The following is a 25,732-nucleotide window of genomic DNA, read 5'->3' on the forward strand; positions in this document are numbered from 1 at the left end:
TCCCCTCCCTCGCAGCATATGTTTCGTCACGCGAAAAAGATTCATTATTTTTTCAGAGTTCAGAAAAGCAATTGAAATTAATAACTCTTTAAAGGAAAGCTTTTTGAAAGGTGCAAAAGAAAGCACTGCTCGCTCCTTGTGCGCGTACCATAAATTCATTCTTGGTTTTTGTTTTTTCGTATCAACATTTTCGATTTATATTAAATGGTTTAAAAGTTTATCCGTTTCGTGTTTTTTTGTTGAAGAATTTCACGCATAAAGTGTCTAAAGCTTTTAAATTGTTTTTGTTCGACACAGTTTCGCATCTCCGTTCTCGCACACACACACACACCACCACCAACCCCATGTAATTCCTTTGGTGGAAATTGTTTTCATCACATTTCATTTTTAAATTATTTTATTGCTTTTTCATTGGTTTTTGTACGGTAGACGCAACTTAGTTGTGTGGCAGAGAGGAAAAGGCTATAATTGAGCACTATTTGTCTCCGCGACCACTCAGGTCTTGGTAATTGAAGAGATAGGTACTGAAGGTAACAGGATGAAGGGCACTTAAAATATTCTCTAAAAAAAATGTTTCTATCGGCAGCACATCCTCCTTTGCTAACATCTTTACTCTGCGGTTGTTTTATAGTTTGTGTCTAAATAACTTTCGAAAATCGTATGCGAATAGCTCGTGAAAGATGAAAGCAGCAATATTTGCTCCGTTCCCTTCTGCTCTGCCGTTTGTTATCAGTTCAGGTCTATCATCATTCCGTTCGATCTTTGTGTCGATGGTTCTCTACTTTCAGCGCTGACGCTGATGGCGGCCAAATCAATGAAGCATGCGCCCATCACAACACCCTGCCTTATGTCGCCCGATGTCTGCGGGCTTAGTAGCGTCTGTCCGCGTACGCACACGCGACGACTTCTGGACGCTACACTGCGTGCCGCGGCAGCAGTTGCCGCTGTCGCTGCTTCGACCACGACGACGACGACCACTTCGGGAACCAATTCCATTATTCAGTCCTCCTCACCACCATCATTACATCCACCGGAGGCGATCGCGTGCTGCAACAGTGACGATTCTATCTGTGCCGGAAGTGGTAGTATCTGTGGCGGTGGCGAAGCTATCGATGAGCATGGAAGTTGCGAGACAACCGTGGTTGTGTCGACGGTCGCTGCTGCCGCAGCATCGACCAGCACATCGCCCGCATCGGCCTCGTTTAAATGTCCACGGTGTCCCCGTGCTTACGCACTGTCGTACACGCTCGAGCGGCACATGAAGTATGAGTGCGGTGTGGCCAAGCAGTTCGGTTGCTTCAAATGCGGGAAACGGTTCTCGCGCAAGGACATCCTAAAGGCGCACATATCAAACACGAGGCTACACTGTGCCGCTGCTGTTGCGGCAGCCGCTGCATCTGCCGCTGTTACCGGCAGTGCCGGCGCTCTGCCCGAGGATGGCCGCCTTAGCCCAACACCTACGAATTCTCGTACAGGCGATGAATGATGATGGGACACTCCGCTGGTGCGAATTTGTGATGTAAAATGATGTTGTTGCGAATGACACCTATTTTAAAAGAAGAAAAAAAGAAAGAAGTCGGAACAAACATTCCACTGTTATGCCATTATCCTTTTTTAATGCGTCTGTGTGGCCGTTTAAACGTTGAACTGTTGGTAAACTCAAGGAATGATGGTGGGCGGAAACTTTTGTAATGACTTAAATGAGCAATAAAATGAAGTTACACTAAAACGATGATTTTTTTTGTCTTTCTTATGAAACCCCCCTTCACTTTATGGTCCCTGTCGCCTTGTCCCAACCGATATCCGTTGAGGTATCACGACCAGTCACTTTACGGTGAACTTCTTGTACTTCAACCTCTCTCAACCATAGATTAAATAATAAACCAATAAGTATATGCGGTAAATAGAGAACAAAAATGCAGGTGAAAAGTTATACTTGTGTATGTACAAAGAACGATATATATATAATATAACCAGAAGAGGATAGGGAACTATATAGAGGCCATTTACAAAACAACTACTGTAAAGTAAATCTCTCGTGGTGGTTAATATGCTTAAGAACATCTGTGTAATATCCTGTTTTGCATCTGTCTTTTTTTCTCCTCCCCCTTTGTTTTTAATATTGGAGCGCACTCACAAAACACAATCACACACCCTCTTCCTCTTCTTGTTGGGGGCGGACTGATGGTAAATCATTTTTTGATAACTTATTTCCCATCTTATGTGTCCTTCTTGTGTTTTTTTAATGGCTTTTTTTTTATTACTACTATACATGGAAACGAATCGATGAATATATTTGGTTTCAAATATGCTAATGTTATTCTATTTTCTTACTTTTATTTTAAAATTTGGTGAACTTCTTCTTCTTTCTCATATAATTTGCACACTCGCCTGTTCTCTCACTTGTGTTGGTGTATTTATATTGTTTGTTGATATAATTTTTTTTTTTCAATAAAAAAAAAGGACGTAGTGTGCGCCTTGGGTGTCTGTATTTCTATTTAGAATTGTTGTTATCCTAGTTCCCTCACTACACTTGTTGCCCTTCTTTGGAGTGTCTTGACGTAACTATCTTAATATGGTTATCGAAAAAGGACACATTGTGCAAGCGAACGCGAACACTGAGTGAGAGATAGAGAAAGATAGAGATCATCGAACCCACCAAAGGTTGCATTTATCGAACAACCATTATTGTTTCTTTTTTTTTTTGTTTGAACTACTTCAACGTGCTGAATTCTCCGTTGCTTATTCTCTGGACCCTTTGAAGTATGGGTGTGTTCTTTTTACCCTTTTTGATTTTTCTTCGATAGATGCACTTGCAGGCATGATGCTGTCCGCCTACCATCGCCACCGCGACTCACCAGCATTGCCCGAGGGGCCTATTCCAATGGTCCCCGCCGAGGTGCTGTTGCTTTCGTTGTCCACCTCACCGGTACCGTCCGTAGCACGGCAGGAGCATCAACCGCACCAGCAACAGCATCAACGGCATTCGCTACCACCATCCGGAGGTGTCGATAGTGGTAGTACTGGCGGTAGATTTAGCGTGAGCGCTTCCTCTTCATCGGCTGTCGCCCACGCGGACAGTCGGTGTGGGAAGCAGCAGGGACAGGATTGGGTGTTGTGCGCCACCTCCAAAGCAACCACTGCTGGCCGCGATCGCACCGTGGATCCGCTAAGGATCCGGTCGATCGTGCCCAACCATGGCAAATCCACACTCGCCGGCAGTGTGAGAAACGAATACTCCTCGTCCCTACTGTCCACCAAAAGCGATGAGATTAGTCTGGTGCGGCAACCGTCGGGACGTTCGGCCCGTATCGCTGCCACCGGCAGCAGCAGTGGCAGGATAACGGTTGCCTCTGGCCTACTGCTGCAGGCCGGTCTTCATGCGGCAACCGGTGATTGCAGTACCACTGCTCACGGCAAACGGTTCCGTTGTGATTACTGTCCATTTGCGTGCTCTTGGCGCTACGATTTAAAGCTTCATCTCAAACAAAAGCACGGCATTCACAAGAAGAATGTTTAGGAGAAGCCAAGGTATTTCCAAAACAAAAAATACCTTGTAGTTGTTTTTATTTATGTTCCGTTTTTTTTTAACATAAACACTGTTCCTTAAGTGCTCAATTTAGGAGGAAAAAGACAGGGTGGGAGAGTGTGGCGCCCAGGAAGGCTCTAGAGCGTAGGTTAAAAAGTAGGAAAATTGTTTCCAGTACGCGTTTGTCGCTTTAAAGCTTTAGAGCAAACGAAAAATTGTTTATAAAACACATTGGTGTTACGCGCACCACAACTTGTTTTTGTGAGGTTGGTGTGCAGTAACGCATATTAGCGACATGAAGAATAAGTTAAATAAAACCAAATGGAAAAGCTCAAACAGATGATGGAAAAAAATACCAACTGTAGTAAATCCAACTGAATAATAATGTACAATCACATACATGGGTATAATCTTTCTCACCGCAACTTTCTATTTTCCAAATATTACTTACGTTGATTTTATTCTTTCCTCTCTCTCTCTCTCTTCTCGTCTTTTTCGATTTGTTCTGGTCTCGCAACGTGATAAATGGTCAACCAATATTCGTTTCGGTTTTCTTTTCTCCCGTTTTCGATTGATGAACCGTTACCGTTAAGTTATATTGTATTAGTTACTTTATTGTTTTACTTTCTTATTATTAATTTAATAAGTTTTATTTAGTAGATGTCATTGTTTTCTTTGTCAACCACATGTTGTGCACGCTACCATGCAGCGTAATTATAGAGCGATCGTGTTGCCTAGAATGTTGTCTCGTCCTGTGGAAAGATGAATGTTACATGTATTGCAGACGAGAGAAACTGAATGGAGAATAGGACGTGAAAGTAAGGAGGACGATAGTTTACGTATTTAGTTTAGTTCTCCAGTTTTATGTTTGTTTTTATTATGTTTTAGTTTAGTTTCTTTTTTTTCTTTAAAGTTGTCTTTAGTATGTTGTGGAGAGCCCCCCCCCCCACACCCGTTAGTTTTTTGTTTACCGAAAGAACTATTATTACTCTCCCGCCCTTTCCCCCCTTCCTGTTTTCCCCATCACCCGAAAATGGTTCTGTTGCGATATATAATGGAATGTTTTAGATGTTGCTAGAACATAAAAAAAATTCTAGGTTAGCGCATAAACATATGAGAGATAGTGTCGTCGCGTCAGTGTTTTGTTGTGTTTGGACAGCTCTACCATTTTGTGTACTCCTAGTGTGTGTAGTGTTGGTTAGGGTAGAGAGCGCGCTCGTGCCCGTGTAGAGCAAACAGAGAGATATTACTGGACCAACCACTGGCCAATCATTATGTTTTTTTTTTTATAATTCGTTTACAATTGTTTACAACCACACTCAACACCGTTTCCGGTATCATTTCGTTCTTTTTTCTTCTCTTTTCCTTCTTACGGTGCCTTTCTCTGTTCCGGTTATGTACGCGTGACGCGTGACGCGTGGTTATCATTTCGAACAAACACAAACACGTGAACCACACATATGTTTTCATTATTGTTTCTGCCATTGGTCCAACCACAATGTTCTTCTCATCATCATCGTACGACGTCATCAACATCATCATCAACATCATCATCATCATCATCATCGTTCATCATCGTCCTTACTATAATAACGCTCGTCGTTGGTCGCACTCACGCACGCACGCACACTGTGTGTTCCGGTATGTTGAACCGTAGATTATAAAATGACTAGCCTCCTGTACAGTAACTTTCTAGACATCACGATGCAGCGGTTCCGTTGTGCGGTTTGCGATAAAAGCTACCTGCGCAAGCGGCACCTGCAGCGGCACATGCGCGACGAATGTATCGGCATACCGCCCCGCTTCCATTGCGATCACTGCGAGTCGAAGTTCCGGCGCAAGTACCATCTGGTGCGCCACATGCTTTCCAAGCACGGCATCCAGATGGAACCGGGCCCGATGAAACCGGGCGGTTCCGCGTCGAACGGTGGCGGGTCGGGCAGCGGCACCGAGGGTGGCGGCGGTGAGATTAAGTTTACCAAACGTTCGGCGGCGGATGCCGAACTGACCGATGGCGGCGATGATGGTGGCGATCTGGCAACGATCGCAGCAGTCGCGGCGGCCGCCGCCGCCGCCGCCGCCACTACCGGCAAGGGCAAGGGTAAAGGGAACAACCGGGTCGGCAACGGGACGGCGGACAGTCTCGATGAGAAGTTCGCGGTCGGTGCGCTTATGGTGAAGCAGGAAGAGATCGAACCGGTCAGCACCTCGCAGTCGATGATGTACCAGAACTTTAAGAATCTCTTCTTCGACTATGCGCTCAAGAACGTTCCTGCCCCGATGCAGTAGTTGGTAGAAGAGTAGAAAAGGGAGAGGGGGGGGGGAGGAAACTCTCCCTCCCCCCCCCCCCCCTCCCACGTGTGTGCCATTTGTGTTTATATTAAGGATCTTACTTTCTTCTTCAGTTGTGTTTCTGATCCTCTCGCCCGTTCCATTCTTTGGGTGACGGTGGAGGACCAAACCTCTATGTAATGTATGTATTGTGTGTGTGTACTTCATTTTGTTCAATTCACTTTTGTGCGATCGTTTAGTTTTATTTTCCTTCTTCTTCAATAATTTATAGTGAAGCCAGACACTTTTTTCCACGGCTTACATCACTGACTTGAAGAAAGGGGAGTTTTTTTTGTGGTGAAGAAAGAGACTCCTTCTTTGAGACTTTTTTAAGGTTATGTTTAGCTGTCTTCTTTCAAACGTGTATACCTCAGAATGATGAAAAGCGCGTGTGCAGCTAATGCATTGGAGGAGGTTACGATAATTGTATTTTTTATTTAAAAGAAAAAAGCTTGACACGTCGCTAAAGTGATACGAAACGCAACTACTGCTAATTCCCACGTGCCTATTTCTGCACACACAATAACAAAAAAAGCTTTCCTGTACCTCGATAGTTCCCGGTGGTATTATTGTACTGTATTCGGAAAGCGGTGGACAACACTATGTCCAATTTGTACCAAATGAACAAGAGAAAGCATCATCAGATGTGGAAGGGTGTCCGGTGAAATGATGAAGAAGGGTATTAGCGGAAAGATTGATCTCATCTTGTCTTTATGCCGCTGACGATTGGACGCGGGGGCACCGGTTATTAACAATCTGCACACCAAATTAAACGTAACTATTGCGCCATCTACTTATACTAGAATTACACGACATACACGACAAAGAGTAGCATTAAACGCAACAGCAAAGTTAGGGGTGGGCACAAAACAAAAAAAAAAAAAAACAGCACAAAACAAACGCGCAAGAGTTACGCAGATATAGGTAGATATTGTTAGTTCTAACACACACTTGGAGGCTCAATCGTATTAAGATATTCAGTCAGTCAAGTCAGAGGATATTCAGGAAGGCGGCATAAATACACATGCATAAGAAAAAGCGCATCTCATGACTGTTGTTGGCCATATTTTACTATTACTAGAAGAGGGTAGAAAAGGGCAGAAATTCCCTTGCACACAAGTGATTCGGAAGTATAACTCTCACTTTGAGTGTTTTTCTTTTTAATTTCATTCGGAAAAAGATAGACCTATTCTCGAGCAGGAGAAGAAGTCGATAGAGAACCGTACAGGAGACAAACATTCAGCAAACGGTATATTTAATGTAGATTAGGGGGGAAAAACACCTCCCCTTTACAACCATCGCTTTTATGCATTCTTTTATATTACATAAGGATCTTTTTATTTTTATTTTGATAATTTCATCTCTTATGAGACATACACACCCACTCACGTCATAAGTTTTAAGATCGTTCGTTCTCAAGTTTAGCACAACACTGATCGGGAGCTGATTCGATGATAGTGTTTTAGCATATATACAGTAGCTATTGAGAATGGAGACTAAAGAACGGGAGGTAGTAGGAGACAGGACGCGGAAGTCTTCAATTATGATATATATATATACAAACAGCAGAGCCGCGTGCCGTCTCACATCCACTGCCCTACCCCGCTCCCCAATGTCGTAACTGAGAAAAAAAACCATACCAATAAATATGAGCCAAATTATTTTACGAGATAAATACGTAAATTTACGTGACTAACAGTAAAACCAGCCAAGCGTGCCAGCCGTCGTTTTATTTTAAATTTCCAAAAACAACCCCCCCAACCCCCGTAAAATATTGTCCCTTTTCGCTTTTGTTAGTGGGTTTTTTATTTCGCCAGTTTTCGAGTTTTGTTCGCGGGCTGCTGCGGCCAAATTTAAAAGGAACCGCTCGGGGATGATATTTGGGGTGCAGAGCTGTATGGCTTGCGAGTAGTTTGACTAATGTACCTTTCTTCAGTTTCAGCCAGTGTGTTCGAAAGTTCTGTCGGTTCCAGAATAGATTACCCATAAATCACGATCGTGATCTTCATCACGATCGCGCCACTTATCCGCTCGCTACATCAATACACATCTACCGTAGAGTGGATTAAAAATGCCAAGTTCCTCCTGTGTGTTCTGAAAGCTAACACATAAACCCCCCCAATTCCCTGCGCTCCCCACAGGCCTCCCAAAATGCCTCTAGTGTGCGTGTGTGTTTGTGCCTCTTGTTGGAGGAAGCTGTGAAGCTTTTAAAAGGAGCGCAAGAAGACAAAAAAAAAACCCCCGGTGGAATAATAATAATATTTCAAATCATCACAATATTGTTTGTTTTTTTAGGAACTTAGGGCGCGCATGTGATCTCTTCGTTCGTGCGTTTTTCTGTGTGTGTGTGCTGTGTTTGAGTGTTGTGTTGCGCCATTGTTAGCCCAAGATCACATTTAGGGTGGTGTCCTCCCCCCATTTGTGTTGTATTAGCTCAATCTTCTTCTTCGCAAAGCCCTCTTGATTGATAACAAATAGCTTTTATATATTACTGGAAGGTTTATCATCCTTTAATAGAATTTATACACACAAACACACATTTATTACTTATGATTGGATGCAATAATTGGAAATACACACACACATACACACTTTAAGTCGCTTAGAATTATGTATCCCCTAGTTCCCCAATATGTGTGTGTGGAGTCAATAGAAGATATAGACAAAAGCATTGCTGTTGAGGAGTGATTTTCCGTTTTTTTCTGTTTAATATATGTGTTATATACATAGTATCAAGTTATGAAAAACAAATCACCCCCTCCCTCCCCCCCCCATCCTCCCCCTCTGCCGTTATCCTTCTTGAATGTTTTTCATACATTATTATGTCGCGCGTGTGGAGAGAGATATGATGTTACGTGTTATTTAATTGTTTAAGTAGCGTGCTATTAATGTGTGTGAGTGTGTGTCCCTCCTCTGCGTGTCCAACACATGTGCCACAAATGTGTGTGTGTGTGTGTTTGTTCTTTATAATAGTTCCTTGTGCGTATATTTTTGTGTTTTCGTTCAATCAATCACGATCCCTCCCCCTTGATCCTCGAAAAGAAAGGAAACATAACTCGATCGACAGGGTTCAATACACCCACACACACACACACACACACACAGAAAGAGAACTCATCACCACACAAGAGCTCATACTGAAACGCATATTTTCTTCCACCCCAAACCACCCTCGCCTCCTCCCCGTTTTGTGTTGTGTACGTTCAGTGTTTGCGCAAATTAAAAAAAAAAAAAAACAAGACAGAAAGAGGGTAGTTGTTGAACATGTGTTCCTCCTGGATTCGTTTCTCCCTTCTGTTGCATATGCAGGTGGTGGTTCGGTGGTACCGTCATCTACTACGACCTCATCGTCCTCGTCCTCGCTGGCGGTGGTTGCTGCTGCTGGGACAGGAGGCGGTCGTCGCGGTGGTGGTGGAGGAGGCGCGGGCCCCACCAGTACGGCGCTGTCGGACAGTGGCCGGCGGAGCCTTCTGCAGTTGAACGACTTCCTGTACGATGTAAAGTTTTCCGATCTGTCCAAATATCTGAATGCCGTCGGGCGCTACGAGTGTCCGCGGCGTGATTGTGATAAAAACTACAAAGATGCCAGTTCGCTCCAGCGACACATCAGGTGAGAGCGTTACGCGGGGCAAACTTTGGATAAATGTGTGTTTTTGTGTGTGAGTTGTTGTCACAATATGTGGGACAGATGCAGATCCAGCAGCACGGAATGATATACAAATATGTTTTCTGTCCATTTCCTTCGCTCTCATCATTTATCCGTTCGCAGGTACGAGTGTGGCGGGATGAAGAAATTTCGATGCGTCATGTGCGGGAAAGCGTTCTCGCAGGGATCGCACCTAAAACGTCACCTGGAGTCAGGTGTTTGCATTAAGTACTACTTCTAGCAGCGGCAGCAGCAGCAGCAACAGCAGCAGTATCTGCATCATCAACCCCAACATCTTCGTGCTTCGTCAAGTGATCATTCAGTGGGTTCATTTTAAGTGCCAACAACCAGCAAATGGACAAAGCATGACTGAAAGCGAGAGAAAATGAACAAACAAATTAGGAAAAAAAAATCCAAACCACCTATACTTATACTTCGTTATATATTTTTTTTTGATAATACAGCGGTGGTGAGACCGTTTGCGTATGAATGTGCAAACACATTATTAACATACCCTTGCTCTAGTCGTTTTAGGTTCTAGTTGCCCGGATGCATAGTAAACTTACGATCCAACAGTGACAAAAAAACGAAACAAAATAAGAAAACAAAAAAAAACATACACAAATCGGTTAAGATCGGTGTCACTTAACACACATATCCTTTGATGTGCGCGGATTGACGGCGTGGATGGTGTTCGCGAGCTTATTGTGTTGTGTATGGTCCAAAGAGGGTACCCCACAACCTGTTGTTATTTATTGTTTTAGATCAACATTATGTACTGATAGGAAAGGAAACAGAAGACAGCATATTAGCTAGGGAAATGGTCTCTCATCGGTTTACCCAACTCTGCATGGCCATATTTTACGCACATGAAAGACGCGCGCCGCAGCATTGATGCCGCTCGGTTTATATATCCTCAGTTTCCGCGGTACGATTCATGGGATCGGGTGTGAAACACGGGCCATGTGTATAATATGCTTTGTGACACGCTGATGCGACCGTTAAAAGATATACCTAGTAGAGAAAGTGTGATATATATCAATAGAGAGAGAGAGAGAAAAAACCTCATTAAGTCGTTTTGTCGGTAGAATTTTGTGCCAGACAGTTGTTGTTGTTACGTTTGAATAATGTAGTGTATCAAAAGATAATCATCCGTAAACCAAACAAAAAAAACAAACAAACCAAAAAAATGGTGAGAACACAATTGTGTAGTGGCAAATCGTTTAGAATGATTTGATGCCAAAACCGCGTAACCGTGAAACGTGACGGAAAACGTGAAGAGATGAAGAACATGGAGATGAAGGGCAGCAAGAACAAAATAGTATCATGTCGAATAATTAGTGCCATGGCGGTTTGAGAATTCAAATACAGGAAACAGCTGATGCTGATAAAACAAAGACAAAAGCAAAGCTGTACTTAAACGATTGTTTTTTGTTGTTGTTAAATTGTGTAAGTTTTATGTAGGTAGGACTTATGCGATGTCTTGCAGCGGTGGTGTCGTCGTACCTGTGTAATATTCATCCGGATGGGTTTGTATTGTAATGTGTTTTCTGTAGACACAAACTGTAATTTGTTGTATATTGTATTCCTTCTCATCACATGCTTGGTGATTATATTGCTGATAAATAACATTTTTACTTTCTTTCTTCTCTTTTTCGGTACGGATGTATGTGTGTGAACACCCTCTGGAGGAAAATGCGTCGAACGGAATCATACTCCTTTTCCTAAGAATATGGAAGCATCTCCCATCTAATGAACAGCACAACACTCCGAAAGGAATAGGTGATTGATGCCCTCTTGTGCAATGTTTGTTACGAGGAAGAAAAACAATAATGCAATGCACTATTTACGATTGAACATTAATTACCAAAATGATGTACACTCATTTTGCTAAATTATAATAACATCCGATATGCAACGATGATCAAGGGTTTTGCATTTACCATTAATTAGCATCGAGAGTTAATCAGAGCAGCAATACATATCGTGATGTACTTTCAATTCGTCCTTTAAAGTCAGTCTTTTTCTCTAAATAGTAATAGATATTTTTCCAGTTACCACATTATCAAGTTGCTTGAGAAAGATGGGATAGTAAATTGAAAAGTACCAAATTTTCACATAAGTGAATAAATAAAGCAAATAAAACATATAATTGTTTCTGGGACTTGCTTGTTATGTGTAATGTACATCTGTTGATATAGTTTAAATTTTTGTTTATTCACGAAATTTTAATTTAAACAAATTTTATTACCGCAAATAGCTTCCACTTCATTAGCTTTTAAAATATTGTTTTGCTTTAAATGGGTGTAACACTAATTGTTTTCTCAGAATAATTTTCTCAACATATTCTTTAGCTAAGATGTTGCAATATTACAATGCGCAGTTGTCTAATAGATGTGGTAAATTGTTTTTCTTCTTCTGTAATATAACTTGCAAAACTGGAAAAAAGTAAGACCCGGTAGCTGAGAGTATAAGCTGAACAGCAAACAAGTATCGTTGGGATCGTTGGATAAACAAATACGTGGTGTAATAAAAACTCGTTCTCAAAACCTCTGTTTGGCCGTGTGTTGTTGTGATGTTGTACATAAATGTTCATATTAGCAAGTATTATTCAGTTTTTGTTCTACATTTCAGAGAACGCAATACCTGGTTTATTAGCGGATATGGGCTCTCTCTCTCTCCTCAATGTGATGGATACACGAAAATGTGTCAGCTTAATTTATAACGGGTGTTTGTGTCGTACAATGCTTCTTTGGCCAGACATGTGTTGATTTTTGTTCGTATTTCTTTTTATCTCTCTCTCCCTCTATTCCTTTTTTAAAAATTATCATGTAATTGTGCGTTCCGTGTAACAGATATCGTTCGTTTTAGCTTTGTATTTTGGTTAAATGATAACACACAATTTGAGTTTTTTTTTGTTTCCAAATCCAAATGTTTACTGCACTCTAAAGGGTAAAGAAAATTGTGATTATAAGTTTGCAAATCTCTAATTGAAAAAAAATCCTTATTCACAATAGTTAAAGTTTCGTACCATACCATTAAAGTTCTTCTAAAAAGAAAACAAAACAAACACTTAAATAGATACTATCCATATGCATGTGAAATGCGTGGAAAACATAGAATGAAAATGAAACATTAAAGCAGTATGTGTTTAAAAAAACAAAAACAAAAAAACGTTCATGTAACAGTGAAAAGTAAGATAAAACACATCCGGGTTACACAAACCCCGGAACACATACAAACATCGCACACAAAAGTGAACATAACGTAGAGCAATTGGTGAAAGTAGCTATTTGGGGGATGTGTACAATTGTCGATGGGCGCGTAGAATGCAACAGGTGTACTAACGTCTCCCAACCATCTTTGTTTCGTTGCAGGCAAACGTAAAGTCGTGATACTGTCGTCGAAGAGACAGGCTACCGGCGGTTCATTGAGCGAGGCTGGAAGTATGACCGGTGCGAAAAAGATAAAAACCATCACGGTTACAACAGCGGAACCTGCGCTACTGCTAGACGAGAGCGATATTCCTATCCTTACCCACCATGAAGAGGTGCGGCAGCTACGGCAAACGGACAGGCAGCAGACGAATGATATGCTAGGCAGTAATGTTTTGTGCGACACTACCGGAACGTCCGCCGGTACAACGATGACCATAACGGCGACGTTGGCCGAACCGAACGATGGTGGTGGTGTTGGTGCGGCACCCGCAACACTTATCACACACGCCACCCCGGTCGTACTGAACGATTGTTTGCTGGAGAGCAAAAACATTGTCGTCACAAAGAAGGACAACAACTACATTCTCTTTACGGCCGATCCGGATCCATCACCGGAACCACCGAACAGTGCTAGTGCCACCGGCACGACGGTTATGTTGCCTATGCGTGGTGCGACCTTGGTCGCCACTGGCGGTGGAACAACTGGGGCTGGTAATACCACCACGGCCACCATCATCGACGCTATGCGGATAGAGGATCTGCTCAAGAAGGAAAAGATTATCAAACAGACGGAACTACATCCAGACGGCACGACGGCGACGACGTACATATTCGATGAGTGCGGTAATACAAATCAAAAACACAAACAACCCTCCCACCCACCACACCACATATACTCTCACACAGAAAACTCTTCAAACTTTGCTATATTACTATTCTGATATTCGTTCGTTTTGCACATTAACTCTCATCTGTCGGTTTCTTGTATTGTTTTTTGGCTTAGAATCATTTACATGGTTTTATATACAGGCGGTGTATGGCTACATGATCATACACGGGCAATACAAAGCTCTTCCTGTTTTGTATGAACCATCTGAATTTTTTTATCTTCTCTACTCTACACTACTCTACACATGATCGCGATCGTTGATCGTTAGCCAGCATCTGCCACTATTAAACGATTTTCTGTTTCAAATTATTGCAAGCGACAAACATACGATCGCTAAAGAACAACATACACTGCAGCATACTTCACATCACGTTAATCTTTTGTTTGTATCATTCTCATCTAAATAATTTTATCATGTTATTTCTTACCTTTTCAAGCTATTTGTTTTTTTTTCACTATGTTTCGTTTATTTTAGTAGTTAAATTCCGTAGCTTTTTAATGATGTTCCCTTATTGTGATATTATGATATTGTTATTTGGAGAACAAGTTGCAAGCACTGCAGATTAGTTTTATAATTTCTTAAACAGGGAAATTAATTGTGATGTGATATGTGCTAGAGTACATGTTCTTATATATCTTTTTGTTTAGAATTTTTTTTTTAAATTTTGTTCTGATGTTTCGGATCAAATCTTTACTGCTAGTATACGATAGCCATTCTTTTCCCCACTAACAATAATTGTCTTAAGTAATAGACAGTTTTATTAAACATTGATTGGTGACTGGCGGTTGTGCCGGCGAACGTTATTTCATCATGGTTTAATGATGTTTGGCAACGTCGCACAACTCTCACGCTTTACTAATCAATCAGTAATCGGGCGGGTAAATCATTCTAATTGTGAAGCTCTCTTTATAACACATTCTCTCTTTATGTTAAATAGTTTTTAATAAGAGAATCGGGGAAATATTAATTTCTCCCCATTATTAATACTAATTTTGTGGTGGTTTTCCCCTGTTGTGTCTCTCGTGATTGGTATTTATTTTTCTCTCTGTTATTTCCGAATTCTCGTTCTCTTCTTTTCGGTTTTTCGCACTCGCTGTGATAAGGTGATTTGTTTAATGCATTAATTTCTTTACTACTAGTCGGTGGTGTTCAACTGTGGTCGGGGTTCTCGAATAAAACATTTCATCGGTGGGGTATTCTGTTTGTACTTTATTCTTTTCCACGTTTTTTTTCCTTGCGTTTCTCCCATTATGGTTATCTACGGTTTTTCTTTTCCGATTGGTGTTGTGGTACTTTTATGTATTATCTGCAAATATTTACTGGGTGCAGTTGGGTTCTCGTTTTGGAAGGTTTCTTTTAATGTTTAGTTTGTTGCATTAATATTTATTAGCTGATAAGAGCAACTAGTACATTTAACTAAAAAGTAAACAACAAACTTTATTGTTTGACCATGCAACTGTTGTATGTTGAGATAAAAAAAAAGATTGCTAATAATTATGTTAATGGCGATACTTATGTTGGAATTAATCTTTTCGTGTGGTGTGTGCATATGGTTTGGCTTTCTTTTTCGATTTCTCCGTATTATTGTATCGATGCGCCTGCATAGTTATTAAGAAAACCGTTTTATCTTGTTTTCTTTACTCGTTCTAACAACTTCTGTATTTGTTTTGTTTTTTCTTTAATAACTCTTTTCAATTTTGTTATTACTACCATTATTACTTTTGCTGTGTTTTCTAAAGTATTTGCAGTAACATACTATGACATAAGGCTATCAGTTTTTTGTTTTTTTAAAGGTATGAATTAAGAGTGAATTTTTCTGAACTTTGTTTTCCTATATTCCATATGTTATCGTGTGTTTGGCTTGTGATGCTGTTTTAAATCATCGCGTTTTCACATTTTAATTTGTTGAATTGTACACTTACACCTACTTTTACACACTTAAATCAAACAAAGAACATTTTCCACACGTACAACCATTGTTTCTACCTAGATATAGATAAGTTCTTAGGCAAGACAAAAGCAACAATTTCAGCGCGTTCTTTCTCATAACTCCTTCGGAGAACACCTGGTACAAGAGGTTGTTTGCTTTGCGAAAGGCATCGCTCTGTGCCGCTGTTGCTCTCTCTCTCGAGTTCGAACGGTTAACATTTAATTATGTTAAATATGCTCCTGCCACACAGACACACAAAGTACGGTTGACAGCTGTTTTGTACTTTCTCCAAGTGTGAACTAAACGGTTCTCGACCTTAAGTGTACGATTGTATCACGTGCGTGTATGTGTGTGGCAGTGCATGAAAGTAACAGTGTTTTCTTCAAATCATATTAAATAGGGTTGCAAAATTGTGTTTGTTTCTCAATTTTGAGAAGAGTTGAGAAGCAAAAAACAAAAACCCGAAGCGAAATCATTTAGAACATGTATATTCATGGTCCCTTCTTTTTCTTTCTTTTTTCCTCTCTCATCATTCATTGGCTTCTTGTGTGCCTTGTGGGTTAATGCGGCCATCCTTCGGCTAATATAGATATCTTGCCGATCAAAACAACGACCGGTACTACTATCGCGAAAGGAAACGTTACACTATCACCGGGAACGGTCGCCGGCACGGCGATGGTTGGCAAGCGCGTAACGGCCGGCAATGGTGCGTCTCCGGCGGGCACCGTAGCTGGAACATCAATCGTCAGCGCTGCTGGTACCATTGTCACCACACCGGTTGCCATCCACAAGCTGGACGCGTCCTCTAACGAGCTTATTGTGCCGACCGTGCTGAAGAGTGATGGAGGCGGTGTGCGGAAAGTGGTACCCCACGGTATGCTCAGTGCACCCAGCAAACCGTTAAGCCATCCGCGCATCAAGTATTCGCGTGTAAAGAATCCTTACAGCAGCACACCGGCGGCAATAACGTCCTCCACCATAACGATGCCGATCTTGACGATCCCAACCGTAACGCCATCGCATGCTAACGCCGGCACCAATGCCACGGTACAGCTGCAGGAAGTGCCACAGCAGATCGTTCCGTCAACGACGACCACCACCACCACGGTGGCGGGGACAGAGAGGCAGCTGTTAAATTTTTCCCTCTCGCGGAAACTGCCCCAATCGCAACAGCACGTCACGATCACCGGTGCGGGAACGCCGGGTTTGACGGCGATTAACGCATCCGCCATACAGCAGATCCCAATAGCGGCAATCAGCGCTAGTGCACGCGGCAGTTCTGTCACTACACGGTACACCGTGAATGAGTACGAAACGTCCGGATCGAATACGTCCCAGAGTGCCGATTTTCCGCCGGGCATGATCGACGATCTCGACTATTCGGTGATCGAGGATATTGATCTGTCCGATGGGGTGTCGGCGAATTTCAGCAACGTTGTTGCAGCAGCCGCCGCAGCAGCAGGCACAACCTTGACGTCCTCCGGTCAGCAGCAGCAACAGCAGCAACAACAAACGACACCGTCGACTATCGGGCTCGTTACCGGGGGAGGCAGCAAAATGTCATCGGATGTGGACAACAATGGATCTCAAAGTGATGACGATGATCAGGACATGATGGATGAGGGCGGTGATGATGGTAGCGGTGACGACGATGACGACGAACACATCACAAAGTACAGCACCAAGATGCTGAAGCTGAAGAAGGATAGCGGCCAACCGGGTGGAGCGAAGTTGCTGAACGCTTCGGCAGGTGATAGCAAATTTGCGCTGCTTGCGAATCCGAACATAATGCGTAACTTCGAGTACACGGTGAACGAATCGACGGTGGTAAGTGATACGGACGATGGGGAGGTACGCCAGTACGTGTGCCGGCACTGTGGCAAGCGGTACCGCTGGAAGTCAACATTGCGGCGCCACGAAAACGTCGAGTGCGGTGGCAAGGAAGCGTCCCATCAGTGTCCGTACTGCAGCTACAAGGCTAAGCAGCGCGGCAATCTTGGAGTGCACATACGCAAACATCATGCCGAGATGCCACAGCTCGAAAGCCGCCGCAGATCGAACAAATCGCGCCATTCGATGTAACCGATCAACTACTAATGTTTCCTTTTGCTTCTGCGTTGACGCAACACGGCGGTGTTGCTGTAGCTTACCCTTCCCCTTTTTGTAGGGACATTTTCTGATCTCTATTACCTTACCCTTCGATAAACCCCAGTGAGCTTTTCAGAATGGTGCATCATATGCAGGGTAGCGGTGCGCCTTTGCACCACGCAAACTCTTTAAATATTAGTCTTCTTGCTTGTATTTCACACTGCAACCGTTTGGTGTTATTGATTTGCGGAGTGTCCATTAGGTTATCGTTTAACCGAAAAAGGACTCCTGTGCAAAATCCTCGTACTGATGTGAAGCTTGTCGATTGGAAATTGATCGATCGAGATCTTCGCTGAATGTTTGATCATTTAGCATCCAGACGTGGGACAACAATTTGGAAGATTGAGATCAGTTTTGTTTTTGTTCCAAACGCATGTAATCTCGATGAAAACGAAGGCATAGACAACACCCGGCACTTGATTCGGTTCTGTTCTTCAATCTAATGGCGTGTTATCAGGTCGAGCATTTGCTTTCCATGTCCACGCAATAAATGTGTGGACATGTAATAATGGTTTAGAAATATTGGTTTTAATGTATGTTTTGTTTTTTTTTCATTCGGGTTTTTTTTATCATTATGACTTAATGACTTAACTACCAGCATATTTAACGATAATTCAAAAATTGTAAACAAATAGCATATAGGAGAGGAAGCTATTGAAACATACATGTTCTCGACACGACCTACGTCTCTGTTAATTTTTGTTTGTCTTTTATTTATGTATACTTCCGGTAATGCGTACGCTATCGCCTGCCTGTGTCAGTCTATCATTTACATCTGCTATTAGCCACCTAGGTGTTAAGGAAATTCCTTGACGCGTTTACGTGTAATACTTGAGATTTTGCCATCATTATAACAAAAAAGCGTTTTATACAAACAAAACGACGACGGAGCCAAATTAAGGCGACTGTGTGTGTGTTTCCGAGTGGTTTTTCTATGCTCTCGGATCGCGTGGAAAGTGTTTTGTGTTGCATCTTCCTCAAACGGATGAGAGCATTGCATTTCCGGTCCACACAGTCGTGCTACATTTAAACGCAATGTTTTCTTTACGATTAAGTGAGCACTAGTGATTAAGCCGTAACATAATTTAAGTATTTTACTGATTGCTATTATTCATATGTTTGCTATATACGTATATAAACAAGTGTGTGTATGTGTGAATTTAGTGTGCGCTAAGTACTAATGATGGTGGAACATTATTCAGTTTCCTACTCCAGCGGTGCGGATTTTGCGTCACCATTTCGTTCTGAAACAATGCAATGGGTTGAAGCATCCGCACATCCCGCCCCCACCATGCTGCTCTCACATTTCGCTTTTCAAAGAAGTTCTCTTGCATTAAAAACTTTTACTAAATAGTATGTAATCCATATTGAATTGTAGCCTCCCGCTCTTCTTACCCCGTATATGTACTTTTTGTGTGTTGCATTAGAGAAAAAAAAATCACAAATCGTTTAAATGCATTTGAATTAGTTGCGGTTTTGAGAAGAAGGATAGCGGTCTTAATTATCGTTATACGATATACATATACGCAGCAGGCAGCGATCAGCGACGATCATACCTCGTGGTTGCTGTTATGTGTTTGTGTTATTTAAACTTACAGTGGTGACACTACTGCTAATCATTGCTTGGGGGTCGTACAGTTCAAAGTATGCCTCAGGGTATGCATTTTTTAAAAGTTGGAGCACACACAATTACGTAAACAACAACACTACAGAAAGTTTTGTCCGTTTTCATCCATTAGTATTGCATACAATTGCCATCAGCATTTTGTGTTTCTATGTTTAAGTTGCTTTCTATTTCACAGACGATTATGCATCACTCTTTACAATCTTTACAACCCTTAACCCAAACAATGTTCTTCATTGATTTCATGATTGATTGATGATCGCACACACACAGAATTAAAGCAACCGAGCGACGTACGGTGAATTAGCGTAGCTTTTGTGTGGCAATTCAGCAAAAAGTCAGTCAAAAAAACATTAGACAGCAAACAAGTAATGCATAAAAGTATTTGAGCTATAATTAATGTGGACACATACAAATTAGATGCTAGTGCTGGTAAAGATGCGCAACGGAGCGCGATGTTTAGCGGGATGTTAGAGAACAACTATTTACGAAGTGTACGCGACAGTGTTATATACAAAGAAACAAAACATAAAAAAATCACGAAATTATCATCCTTTATCACACGACGGTAAATGAAAAAAAAAGAACAAAACCACACACATAAAATGTAAAAAAAAACACGATATTTTGGCCGGATGGAAATTATGCATTGAAAAACAAATAAGGGAAGAGGGTGAACAAGAAAAAAACAAAATGCACCAGTTATTAAATTATGAAGGTGAATGCAAAGAGATGTAATAATGGAAGTTTGGAATCAGTTGTTAGTTTTACCACACAAAAAAGGGCATTAATGTTAAGAATTTTATAAAACTCTGTCTCTGGTTTGCTCGTGCCCCATAAGTAACATATAGCTAAACATGTGTGTGCGCGTTAGCAGAAACAGCAGAAACTTATTTTTGTGTGTAAAATAATATTGTCGTGCGTCGTACATACACATTATATATATATAAAACAAAAAACTACACAAACACACACAGAAAACAAACAGCAAAACGAAGCCAAAAATATCGTCCTGTTAGTGGGCCGGCAATGAGATAATATACGGTCCACACGAATAGTGGAGGGATGAAAACCCGTGCAAATAGTTGTAAACAAACGTAAACAAACAAAAAAGATCCCAGAATAGAGCTATTTTAAACCCATAACATGTTAGAAAGGTAATTACATAAATGATAAAAATGAAGAAGAAGAAGAAAACGCCGGAAAAAATGAAAATTAATATTGATCACATACACACAGAAACACACGGAAACACACGAAACATATATAACAGATAAAAAAAACAAAGTTGGTAAAACTACAGAATTCATCATGCAAAACCAGATTAAGCTGGTACATCCAACCACAGCTCGATTGTGAGTACAAAAATGAAGGCAAAAGTAGATGAAAGTAATATAAACACAACACAAGGAAGCAAAAAAAAAACCCTTCTCCTGTGTAGTGAAAACAGTAAAGTAAAAAAAAAACAATATGGAAGAGGAAACGAAAAAGGAACAAATATTTGCGTAAGGCTCCCCAAAAAGAAACACATATATGAAAAACAAAACATAAAAACGGAAAAATGAGTTATCACAAAACGAAAGCCACGCGATGGTGTGTGTGTGTGTTTTCTTTTAGTATTCAGTTTTTCATGTACAATTGCTTTTGCGTAATGGTGTGTTGTGTGTACGGGAGTGTGCGATACGCCTAAGAAACGAGAAATATCACAAGCCCTCTGGTTCCCTTTTCGCTGGTGCGGAAGGTTTTGAGTGCTTGGTGCGTGTCTGAATGGCAGGAGTGAATGTGTGCAGCCTGTGTGAAAGTGGTTAGAGCTCTTAAATCTATAAAAATACGCGGGGAGAACAAAACGAACAGTACGATACATTTTTTTATGAATAGTCAATGTGCTCTTGCTGTTGAATGTGTGCCTCTGACATATTTGTTCGGCTATCATTTATCCATGTGTTGTTTTCATGTACGTCTTGCCTGTGTCGATGGAAAACATCATCATCTCCATATAGTTCCCCCTATTCCAACTTGCATCCCCACTCTCTATACCTTTTCCTTTTTTTGAAAAAAAAAAGTTAGACGAAAATTATGCAAAGCGTTTTGTGCTTGTATTGGTGGGCCATTTAATGTAGGACCTTAGTTAATGTTATTAAACAATTTTACTAACATAAATCTTTTCTCTTCTTTTTCAGGTAAATCCACAAGCATAATAGCGAAAAAGTTGCTGTACGGGAAAAGTCCCAGCATTGAGATGTCCAGTGTGTTTTACAATGCCTATAACATAGCGGCCTTCGAATGTTTATCTCAGCGTTGTGGTGTTTAATGGAATAAACAAACGTAGCCTCGATTCTGATCTAATGCATGATGTATTTTTCTGTTTCTCTCGCATCCTCCTGCTCCTATCCTTCTACCCACATATCTCCACTTCAATATCCACCTTTTAGGACACTTCATAGAACCAACATCCAACGCCGCAATGGCAGCAGCCGCCGTGGCAGCAGCATTGGCAACAGTAGCGAATAAATCCTCGTTTGCATCGAATGCTGCTACTGGGAGCAGCTTAAACGAGGACGAAAATAATCACCCATTGCATCAGCATGCAAACCAACCCTGGTTGGTGTGGAAGTATTTGGAAAACAAATACTCCCACACCTATTCCGGGTGTGGTGGTGGTGGGGTTGGTGGTACTGTTGGCGAAGCAGTAGAAGCTCGAACGGAAGCCACATTCTATAAATGCCGACAGTGTGGCAAGCTGTACCGTACGAAATACACCTGGAAGCGGCACGAGCGCAAAGAGTGTGGCGTTAAGCCTCAGTTCCACTGTGTGCACTGTGATTTTGCCACCAAATACAAGCACAACCTGAAAACGCACAACCGCATTAAGCACGGCGAAGAGGAGTGTCCCCAAACGTATCATCTTGCTTATGATAGCCAGCCGGTATCCTTCGGGTTGGGGAATTTGGTTGGTGACAGCAGCAACATCAACGCCACCGCCAGTTGCGTTAATGTTCGGAGCGACGATGCTCGAAATACTATCGAAAGCGATGCTACGACGGTCCCCATACGCATCAGCAGAGCGGACGATGATAATAACATCTACGCTCATGGTGTTGGTGCTACCGATGAGGTCGTCGCTAGTATTGCCGAAGATAGTAACCAAGCGATCGTTGGTATATGCTCTGAGCATAGTACTGCTGCAACCGTACCGTGTAGGGATAAAAGTAATAATTCCAGCGAGGACATGCTAGAAAGAGCCACGTCGTTGTCTGAAGTAAATGTTAGTGCCTTGTGTGACGTTAGCAGCAACAATAGTTCGAGCAGTAAAAGTTGAATTTCTATAAAGAAACACGGAAAGTTCGCTAATGTTTAGATATTCGATAGCTAGCTCGCTTGCATGACAGATATATTCATGCATTTTTTTCTATTATTATCCACTACAGAGGAGCATTAGTTATTGCAGGCTTTTGATAAAACATACTGTCTAGTACCATTCCTTCAAAGTATTTCTTTAGATTCTGAAAATTGTACCGTATCTAATGTGAGGTTTATTTCTATTCTTTCTATTATCAGTTTTGCTGTATTATGTTGTATATTTTCTTTTCCTGTTAATGCTTTTGAATTCGTTTATTCTATTTTACGATGATTATTAAATTATCTTATTTCTTTCGTTAAATTGTTGTGAATTGTGATAATTTTTTATTTGCCATGTTTGTTTATTACTTAATTTGTATGCAATTATAGTTTTTATAGCACTATTTTGAACGTTTTGAAAAGTTATATAAAAAGCTAGAATTCTAATGAAAAACAAAAACACCAAAAAGGAATAAAATTCGCTACCAGTCAGACTATGGAACATTTGAAAGACCCCGTGTGCCAAATAAGTTTGAATTGTTACCAAAGCTATGAGTCTTACAGATAAGTGATGAAAGCCTAGAAGGGAATTCTACTGATAGAGGATGCTTTTTTTGTACCATTTTGTTTTTGTTTTTGCAACAACTTTAGTCAGTAATGTAAGGGCAGTTCCGTGTGGTTAACCGTAAACCTAGACAAATAATTGTAAGATTAGCGATATATGACCAAGTAAAGCCGTTAGACCAAATATGAATGAAGCAGAAGCCATATTTGTAATTGGAGAGAGGACAGAAACAAAATTAATTGATTGATGGAATAGATACCAAAAACAAAAAAAAACAGAAGGGAAACCCCCCGGAACAGAATTGTGTGCCTATCTTCACATGTTTTTTTCTCCCTTCTACCTAAGAGCCGATAAGCTTCTGGTGCCATTTTAGAAAGTGCTTTCGCCAAACGATACTAATATACCTTTTGCTTACAATTCCAGGTGATGTGTTGTGTAATTTAGATGATTGAATTTGAGCTTTTTTTTATCATATCATAAACCAATTGGTCCCGAAAAGCTGTGCAAAAAACAAACCTGTATATATGGTGTACTTTAAGGGCTTGCAATTACAGATATATAATTCTAATTTCTATTGATAGTGAGTTATAGTGTGGGCTGTTAAGGGGTGAAAACCAGGTACACTTTCGTCAACTAAAGGAAGAAGCTTCTTGCATTTTATCTCGGTTTGCGGTTGTAAGGTGTTCTATGATCAATACTAATACTTTCTTGTGCATTCTGGTTTTTTTTCTCTTTTTTTTATCCAACTGTTATTAATCTTTCTTTTCTCTTGTTGCGAGATGCGAACCATTTATAGAGCGGTTCTCTTTTCTAAATTTTCTTTCCTCATTTTATTGCTCCTTTGAGTTTGTTTGTGTGATTGTGATGTGCTTAAATTGAGTTTGCTTTTTCATTTTTTCGTTTCATTTTCTCTTCTTAATATTTTAGACATAATTTAGCCTAGATTGTTTTTTTCGACCCCCAACCCCCGTTAGTATATATTATCCTATTTTTCTAATTGATGTTTTCTTTTTTTTTCTTTTACTTTTTTTGTACCGTTTTCTGTGTGTGTGCGTGTGTTTGTTTATGATGTCGTTTTGTTTTTTGTTCCTGTGTTTGCGTTTGTGTTTTTGCGTGTGATATGGTACATGTATCGTTGTGTGTTGTGTTACGGTTTGCCGTCGCCAAATTGGAACTGCCGTCTGCCTGTCCTGCCACCTGTTTTTGGAATGCTTTATATTACGCAATTATCACACGGGTGGCGCAACGTCTTGCTGTGGGTCTTTGTGTGTGCGTGCGTGTGTGCAGCGGAAGATTTAAGCATCACAAAGCTTGCTGGTTTGACCTGGGACCAGCTGGACGCGCGTCTGTCCGGAGCACTGTTGACAGCGGCCAGTGGTGGAATGCCGCTCATGACCACACTGCGCGAGGGTATCAACCCGTTGGTATTTCCACCCGATCCGAGCGTCAGTCCGGTCAACGTGAAAAACTTTTCCGCAGTGTCGCCCGCCTCGTCGTCCGGTGGTAACGGCGGTGGTACGAGCAATAACGTTAGCAATAGCGGCATCAGTCTGCTGAACAACAACAATAATACCACGAGCAACAACAACAACAACAACAATGACCGAGGCGGTGGTAATAGTGGGGGCGAAGGTGGTGGTAACAGCAGCAGCAACAACCTGAGCGTATCGGGGCTGCACTGTGCCGAGCTGTGTGCGTTCGCCTGCCCGGACTGTGGCCGAACGTACAAGCTGAAATCGTCGTTGCGCAACCATCAGAAGTGGGAGTGTGGCAAGGAACCGCAGTTCCAGTGTCCGTACTGCATATACCGGGCGAAGCAAAAGATGCACATCGGGCGGCACATGGAGCGGATGCACAAGGAGCGCTACTTCAAGATGGAAGGCGACAAGGTGATAGCGCTGGAGGATCCGGCCAGTGTGAAGCTGGAGCTCAACCACACGGTTTGAGTAGTGATGCGGTCCCGGCGGCGGGCGGATGTGCGACGGTGGGGTCGGGCGGAAAGTTTTCGGGAAGGACCATGTGCGCCTGGTAACGTGCGACATGCGAAAAGGTAGGAAAGCTACCACAATCACAACCACAACACAACCATTAAACATTTAAGTGACAGAGTAATTATTTTCACTCGAAAGCAGAAACAAAACAAAACAATTACCGCTTTGCAGAGTCGGGACGTCGTCGGGACGGGTGAGAAACAGTAGAATGAATGCCATTTAATATGCTTGTGTATTTTTTTCTTCGATTCAGCAGGGAAAAGAAAACCAACCACCATATAAGCAGGAGAAAGTTTGTCAGGGAAGCAAAGAAAAGGTGTGTGTGAGTGGGGAGCGAGGTACGTCGGAAGCGCCATAATAACTTTTCACAAAAAATTTTATTAATCGATTACGGTTAGGACGCAACAAGTATATATAAACATATATATATATACACATATATACATATATATAATAGTAACGACTTAGAACGAATCGTCGATAAACTTCTCGGATGCACATAACAATGTTTGCAAGAGCGA

The 25,732-nt window shown here is 41.5% G+C and overlaps 1 protein-coding gene across 4 annotated transcripts in view; it reads left to right on the forward strand.

The window, feature by feature from the left end:
- Window positions 1-25,732, forward strand: part of LOC128304321 (longitudinals lacking protein-like) — an 89,071-nt gene that overhangs the window by 44,057 nt on the left and 19,282 nt on the right. For 2 of the 4 annotated variants that reach the window (XM_053041497.1, XM_053041496.1), the window contains exons 7-8: window positions 12,884-13,567; window positions 16,134-17,745. The exons of 1 other annotated variant lie outside the window; for it this stretch is intronic. In XM_053041497.1, coding sequence (XP_052897457.1) covers window positions 12,884-13,567; window positions 16,134-17,626 — 2,177 coding nt within the window. In that variant the 3' untranslated portion in view covers window positions 17,627-17,745. Of the gene's footprint in view, window positions 1-12,883; window positions 13,568-16,133; window positions 17,746-25,732 lie in introns of those variants that run through there. One more of the 4 variants, XM_053041498.1, reaches the window with a different exon arrangement.

Source organism: Anopheles moucheti, chromosome 3 (genome assembly GCF_943734755.1).
Source record: "Anopheles moucheti chromosome 3, idAnoMoucSN_F20_07, whole genome shotgun sequence".
Classification (NCBI taxonomy): Eukaryota; Metazoa; Arthropoda; class Insecta; order Diptera; family Culicidae; genus Anopheles; species Anopheles moucheti.